This window comes from Frankliniella occidentalis, unplaced genomic scaffold (genome assembly GCF_000697945.3).
Source record: "Frankliniella occidentalis isolate FOCC.00 unplaced genomic scaffold, Focc_3.1 Scaffold63, whole genome shotgun sequence".
NCBI lineage: Eukaryota > Metazoa > Arthropoda > Insecta > Thysanoptera > Thripidae > Frankliniella > Frankliniella occidentalis.
Window position 1 is genome coordinate 1347319 of NW_026267193.1, and position 6858 is coordinate 1354176.

A 6858-nucleotide genomic window follows, 5' to 3' on the forward strand; every position below is an offset into this window, starting at 1 on the left:
AAACAACATCATATTATAAGTTATTAAGGTATAATTTTTCATACCAGCTCCGGAAAATTTAGCACCAGATGTTCGAGGAAATGGAACATTGGTGTCTTGGAAACTACGATACATGTTGCTGGCGTCCATATATGGAGTTGGTTGGGATTGCATCCGCAGAAAAGTGGCTGTCTTACTCTCATTATCCTCAGACAAAGATAGCTAAAAAAGTCAAACAAAAATTCAGGCAATATGAAAAAATGATACAGTAACATTATTTTTTTAGGGGTCTACACAGGTCACACGTTTTACCTGCTGCAGAGAAGATACAAGTTGCCTTAAACAAGCTTCCAAGCAAACACGACTTTTACGCACCCTTTGTTGAGCAGTGTGTTTTAAAACCTAGTGAAAACAAAATTATTACATATTCTTTTTAAGAGAAACAAAATGTTAACAATGAATGATATCAACGAACTTAACCTTTTGTAATTTGGATTTGCTGGCAGGATTCAAAGAAGTTCCTTGAATGAATTGAAAGGAGGGTGCATTGTTATAGGGATAATTGGCTGGAAATGTTATTTGCAAAACTGCAACATGGCCATTGGCAGATACGGTAACAGTGCATACCCGTCCTACTGGATCCATCTAGAAAAAGTTAAGGTACACATGTAACAATTAAAAATGAGATTAGATTAGATCTGAATTTTAAAAATTTGCCACCCTAGCAAGGAATTTATAAAATATATATGATGTACCTACCGTATCAATATCAACATTAGTCACATTGAGGTTTATGTGAGCAAATTCCTGTTGTAATGTTTTGGGTTGAGTAGGAGAACGTACTGATGGCATCCTCTCTTCACCACCACTATCTCCACTACCACCTCTAGTGGCACTACCATTGCTCATACTACTGCTGCCACCTCTGCCTCCACCACCCCCTCCAACTCCAAGGACACTTCCACCCTGGCTGTCATCAGTAGTTTCTGATGCACCATCCAAAGACAAAGACAATGAATTGCGTCCACTAGCAGACAACATCTCAGAGAGAACAGAGGCATTATCCAAAGTGAGTTGCTGAAGGTTATGTGCCATGGAGTTCTCATTATCTGAAAGATCAATAAACAAAATCAGTGTTTGCTAGTAATGATAAGAGAGTTGTAGGGCCACTCACAAGCCCAGGATCTATAACAACAAAAAATACAACAACAAAGTTTGAATGACAAGTTTCAAAGTTTTCATATGGTTCCTGCTTACATCTATGACGTTGATAATCATTGTGAGAAGCATCATGATTACTAAGAGGAAGATCATCAATAAGATCCTGTGAGTCCAAAACATGGTCCATGTCAGGCTCATGACCACACAACTAAAACAAACAAGACAAATAAATTAAAACTGATGATAGACAGAAGACTGGGTGTTAAAAATAAAATAAAAATAGAAATGCAAACAATACTTTTTGCAAAAATGGTTCTATTCTCCATATTCTAAGACTTTGATCACGTGACCATGTAATAAGTTCAAAATCAGACGAATCTGTAAAACAATTTTGTTTTAGACATTTTTTATTTACAAATATACCAAGGAAATAATGATTTGAAAGATTTCATGTAGAGGCGCTATGAAAACATACAAGTTTTTACCTTGGTTAACTCTTCGCCATTCAAATTCAAGAACAACATCAGTGTGGCCAACAAAAGTGTGAACTGGAGCAGATGGATTGTTGATGTTCCATAGCAAAAGGCTATTCTCTCCCCTTCTTAACTGGGGAACTACAACAGTCACAAGGCCTTCCCCGAACGGCTGCAAACAGAATAATATTTCAAATTTCCACAAATCTTCTCTTTTTTTCTTTTCCTTTTTAAAAGAAAACATTTTATCAGGTACAAATACTAACAGTGTATCTTGCTCTCCAGACGGGTAGTGTTGTTGTGAACAATCCCTCTGCTTTCCGAGGATTTGTAATGTCAAATAGTTTAACTGTTCCATCTTGACTAGATGTTGCCAACTGGTCTTCATGGAGAGGACTCCAATCTAGTCCATGAATCTAAGTGGTAAAAAAGAAAGATAAATTTAGACAAAAATGATTTTATAACAACATAGGTAGTATGAAAACCATTGTTCGTAAGTGTTGACTTACTTTTGCTAAATGAGCAGAAATATAAACAACAGGAGCAGTTCCCTTTCGTTGATCCCAAAGTTTAATATCGCCATCATGAGCTGTGGCCAATAAAAAACTAGAAAGGCGATTCCAACGAACTTGAGTGGATCCGGCTATAGTTGCAAAGATAAAAGCAAAATGATGGATGAGTTTAGATTAGATTTATTTGAAAAACAAAGAAAGGAATTTATAAATTCTTACCAACTGCACTGAGAGATTGTGCTGGTCTACGGGTATCTCTCATATCCCAAACATGAATAAATGTGTCAATTGAGCATGAGGCTAACAAATTTGGATCAAACCTGTGCCAATTAACATCACTGACAACACGGGTATGTGATTTCAATGAATGACGCTGTTCTAAGTCTCCATTGTGCCAACAAAGAACTTCCACACGTTGATTACTCTACAATAAAAATCACAAAGAATACTTCATTTAACTTTTGACAACAATTGGTTTGCTTCACTGTAGAAGAATTACTCACAGAGAGAGCACAAAGTTCTTTGTGTGATGGATTAGGATTCCATTCTGCAGCCCCAACTTCATATTTGCTTTGACGAGCTACTTTGTGCAACCTATCAGATTGTTCACTCAAATTTTTAATGGCCAAATATCTCCGGCTAAAGGAAAAAATAAAGAATTTATTACGAACACATATTATTAAGAATCAGTAGCAAACTGTAACGGAAGCAAACATTATTCATACCCAGCTAAAAGTACATAATTTCCTGTGTAATCGACAGCCATGGCATTGGCCTAAAAATAAAAATGGATATCAAAAACATGAAAGTGGGCAAAAGTGAATGTTGTTAAACGACATTCAACGGGGTTAACATTGTTCGGAAAGTGGGACTGACAATAAATAAATAAATATTTAACTAGAAATAAGGAAATCTGAAGAGTTAAGAAAATAAATACATATATACGAGAGACACATTTCAAAAATGAGGCAAAATATTTACCTGCAGATCTCGATGCTCTGCCACTATGTATTCGCTGCTCCATCTTGTTGCCATTTTAATAAATCTCGGATAATAATATAAACAATTAAGTGTTGTCTGTTGTCTTTACATAACCTATAAGTGGATTGTGTACATCAGTAATTTCTCAAAAGTAAAGAGGATATCAATTTGAAGAGTGTAGAATCCATAGCAACACGAAAATTCTGTTCAATGTGCACAATATGTCACATTTCATAAAGGTATTTCCACAAATATAGCATAAAAGCTGTACAATCGGCCGTCAACATCCTACTTTGTTTTCGAAATTTCTTCTTGTTCTGCACAATTTCTCATATAGTGTACACAGTAAGTCAAGCCCCCAACTAATTCATATGTCAATTTAAGGGAAAAGTCGGAATATCCGGACACACCCCGAGCGTTTCACTTTCGAGCATTCTTAATGAAAAACTATTATTAATAGCCAAAATCTCTGTGAGTCCAACAAGCCTTCTGCATAAGTTCCAAACGCTTCATCTCAGAAGTACTTTTGACGAGGAGGTGTGTGGTTGGTGGGAGGGGGTGGGAGGTGCACGGCACGGGGGTGTGCTGGCAGGGGTGGTGCGGCCTTCGGGGTAGTGCGGACCTTGGGGTTGCAAGTGACAGTCACGTTGGAGGGTTGCCGTTTCAGTTTCCAAAGGAAACGGCTGTATGATCAGTGGACAGGCTTAGAGGAATATGAATGAGGACCCAATCATTCTCCTTGGAGGTAACGTTGTCTCGCTTAGCGCTTGCGTGGTGCGTTGGTGCGTCTGTAAAGAGCGAGGTCCAAGAGTTACCACCCTGTCTCGCGTCGTCTGCTGGAGCCTGCTCGACTGGAGCCCCGGAGGACGAAGCGGAGGACGCCTTGGCCTCAGCCGGTCCTCATTTCCCCTAGACCATCTGTGCCCCCCGCCGGCCCGCCGGAGGCCCTCGACCCGCACCTTTCACTCCTTTTTCTGTCTTTCTTTGCATTTTCCACGCCCCAATAGTGCCGCTGGCTCATGTGGCCAGAAAATCGATAACAGCGCGGGCACGTCGATACGCTCGGTTGTAGGCTCGCCGTCCGCTGCGATACCCTCTCTGCGAGGCCCTCGCCTTACCAGCCCCTCTCGGAATTACTCATTCATAACTGCATGGCTCGCTAGTGCTCCGGCTGGTACGGACCCTGGTCGCCACCGCGCGGGCCGCCCCGGGACGGACCGCCCCGGCTCCAGCCGGCACGCCCCCGCCCCGCCGCCCTCCTCCCCCTCAACTCCCTCGCCCTCGCCCTCGCCCTAATGTGTGTGCGCCGTTGCAGATCGTCGCGCTCCTGGTGCTCATCCTCATCCCGTGGCCCGGACCCACGGTCTTTAAGATATCCTGCCCGCGGGACAGCGCCAGGATCGTGCGCAAGCTCATCCAGAAGGTCAGTACCTCCGTTCAATTTTAGCTTTCGAGAGCGCTTCTTGCTCTCCCTTTTCGACGTCCTTTCACTCCGCGACACCGCGTTGCAGAAATGGCTGCCGGTCCTGGAGAAGAGGTCGGTGAAGCTGGGCCTCGAGTGCCCCTTCCACCCCAGCAGGGACATCTTCGGCGCGCAGCAGGCCGCCAAACAGCAGCACCGGCCGTCGCAGTGGGCGTGCGCCTTCTGCGGCAAGAGCTTCTACACCGAGCACCACCTGGACCAGCACTTCGATAGCAGGCACCGGGACTCCATCAACATGGTGAGGCCGGAAGTCGTGGTGGTCGTGTGTGTGGTAGCAGGGTGTCCTTGTTGGCGCTGACCGCGTGAGTGCGTGTACGCCGGCCCACAGGCGGAGGACGCGGTCTGCCTCGCGGACTACTGCGACGTGATGCGGTGCGAGGTGCTGGCGGCCCGCGAGGCGCACAGCCCCGGCCTCGGCGGCAGCGGCACGGACATCGAGGTGTGGCGGTCCAGCCAGAACATGGCGCACCGCACCGCGCTGTCCGTGTCCGCGCCCCGCGACCTGGCGCGGGTCACGGCCTTCCCCTCGCTCAAGGCTCCGCCGCCACAGCCGCCGCAGCAGCAGCGCAAACAGAAGCAGCAGCAGCAGCAGCAACAACAGCCTCAGACGCCGAGGTGTCCGCCTCTGCCGGTGAGTCCGCCCGTCCCGTCCAGGTGTGCGTGAGGGTGGTGTGCAGGGCCGTGCAGCTCACCGTGAGTGTGTGTGTGCCAGCAGGGCGGCAGCAAGGAGCGCGAGGGGGACGCCAACGCAACGGCCGACATGTGCGGCAAGCAGGGCGACACCCTGGTGGACTCGAGCGTGCCGCCGCCGCAGCCGCAGCCCCAGCAGCAGCGGCTCAGCGAGATGCAGAGGTTCAAGGCGGACTGCAAGCCGGAGGAGCTCATCAAGCTGAAGACGCGCTGCGAGGTGAGTGTGCTGGCGGGTGCCGGGGTGCCGGCCGGCCCCTCCGGCGGCGGGCGCCTGCGGAGTGCGCGGTAGGCAGACCCGCGCGACAGCCGCGTCCGGCGGGTCTGCCTACCACGCAGGCTGAGAGCCCGGTTGCCGGCCGGACCGAGAGCCCGGTTGCGCCGGCAGGCTGGGCGATGGGCGAGCGCCCCGGGCGGGGCGGGAGGCCACTTTATGACCAAACTGCAATTGTACGCGTTTCCAGATCTTGGTCAGGGACTGCATAGCTGGCCTCTTGGTAAACCTCTCCGTTCAAGACTTCAAGGAGATTGAGGGTGAGTGAGTGACGAGGCGAGGCGGCGGCATCCCCGCCGCTCCGCATCCACACCGAAGTAGTGCACAACTCGGGGCTGAGCCTGTCTCAAACGTGTCCTTTCGCTGCTTCCAGAGGAGCTGAACCGCGCCTCGTGCTGGTACCTGACGTGCGACCGCTACTGGGAGGACTCGCCGGTGGAGGCGCGCGCCTCGCCCTGGATGCTGCTGGCGCTCATGGGCGCCATGCTCACCGTCGGGGTCGTCATCTGCTACTACATCATCTGGGTCCTATTCGAGTGAGTCTTTCTCCCGACCTCGCGTCACGTTCTCGAAGGCGTGGCTAATCAGCGGCGCAAAATTATTCACCCCTACAACTCAATCTCTTGGGGGGGGGGGGGGGAATAGCGTGAGCAGATAATTGTATCTCGTAGTGTTTTTCTCGAGCACTATGGGTTTACTTCTCTAGGCTGGGAGACGATGGTGTAGAGCATGGGGTTATACGGCTAGAACTAGACGAGAACTTTAGAGATTCAGTTCTTATCACAAATCGGCTGCAATAAGATATATTAGAGATGTGCCGTTTGAACACAACAAGTTGCACTACACGGAGCCGGTACCTGGCGCCCAACACACATTGCATGCGTTCCGAAAGGGATCTCAAGTTGTTTTCCTTGTCAGTCATGGACGTTTTCTTGTCTAACGTACATTTTTGTAGTGTCCGTAAATATCATTAGGGCCAACTATGCGTGGCTTTATTGTGATTATCATTGAGTATTCTTGACGACTCGAGTCGTGTGTTTTATTTTTTTGGCTTTGATGAACGTAGGTCTGTGTTTTTGTGGTAGACTTCGCTTCCACGGTCGCGCAGCGTTTCGCGGGGAACGTGAGAGGTTGCTTCCTAGCGGCGGCCTAGCCACAACAGAGAGGCGGCTGCTTAGCGGAAGGGCTGGGGTTGTGACAGGCCTCATTGTCCCTCTCTCTCACTCAACAAAACGTTAGAAAGCCCCACTCTCTCGATGTCTTACCCCCCTCCCCCCCTCTCTCTCTTTCTCTCTTTCTCTCTCTCTC

The 6858-nt window shown here is 48.2% G+C and overlaps 2 protein-coding genes across 4 annotated transcripts in view; one reads left to right on the forward strand and one right to left on the reverse strand.

Annotated features, from left to right (window-relative positions):
- Positions 1–3431, reverse strand: part of LOC113209535 (GATOR complex protein Wdr59) — a 21071-nt gene extending 17640 nt beyond the window's left edge. For both annotated transcript variants that reach the window (XM_026427097.2, XM_026427096.2), the window contains exons 1-13: positions 3107–3431; positions 2851–2900; positions 2629–2764; positions 2345–2549; positions 2123–2256; positions 1880–2029; positions 1626–1785; positions 1439–1518; positions 1237–1348; positions 739–1088; positions 460–624; positions 292–381; positions 45–201 (exon numbers count right to left, since the gene is read on the reverse strand). In XM_026427097.2, the coding sequence (XP_026282882.1) occupies positions 45–201; positions 292–381; positions 460–624; positions 739–1088; positions 1237–1348; positions 1439–1518; positions 1626–1785; positions 1880–2029; positions 2123–2256; positions 2345–2549; positions 2629–2764; positions 2851–2900; positions 3107–3160 (1843 nt within the window). In that variant the 5' untranslated portion in view covers positions 3161–3431. The remainder of the gene's footprint in view (positions 1–44; positions 202–291; positions 382–459; positions 625–738; positions 1089–1236; positions 1349–1438; positions 1519–1625; positions 1786–1879; positions 2030–2122; positions 2257–2344; positions 2550–2628; positions 2765–2850; positions 2901–3106) is intronic.
- Positions 3432–3688: 257 nt separating this feature from the next.
- Positions 3689–6122, forward strand: LOC113209523 (uncharacterized). Of its 2 annotated transcripts, none has more exons than XM_026427080.2 (7): positions 3689–3851; positions 4422–4529; positions 4618–4827; positions 4918–5220; positions 5302–5496; positions 5741–5810; positions 5924–6122. In XM_026427080.2, the coding sequence occupies exons 1-7, from the start codon at positions 3825–3827 to the stop codon at positions 6088–6090; spliced, it is 1080 nt and encodes a 359-aa protein (XP_026282865.2). In that variant the 5' UTR covers positions 3689–3824; the 3' UTR covers positions 6091–6122. The 2 variants fall into 2 exon arrangements, with proteins under 2 accessions (XP_026282865.2, XP_052124033.1); XM_052268073.1 differs by having other exon boundaries at positions 5305–5496; positions 5924–6116.
- The last annotated feature ends 736 nt before the right edge of the window (positions 6123–6858 follow it).

Coding starts and splice junctions, on each gene's coding strand:
- LOC113209523 (XM_026427080.2), top strand. CDS start 3,825: ATGAGGACCCAATCATTCTCCTTGGAG. Junction 4,530..4,617: donor TGCGCAAGCTCATCCAGAAG/GTCAGTACCTCC, acceptor ACCGCGTTGCAG/AAATGGCTGCCGGTCCTGGA. Junction 5,811..5,923: donor AGACTTCAAGGAGATTGAGG/GTGAGTGAGTGA, acceptor CGCTGCTTCCAG/AGGAGCTGAACCGCGCCTCG.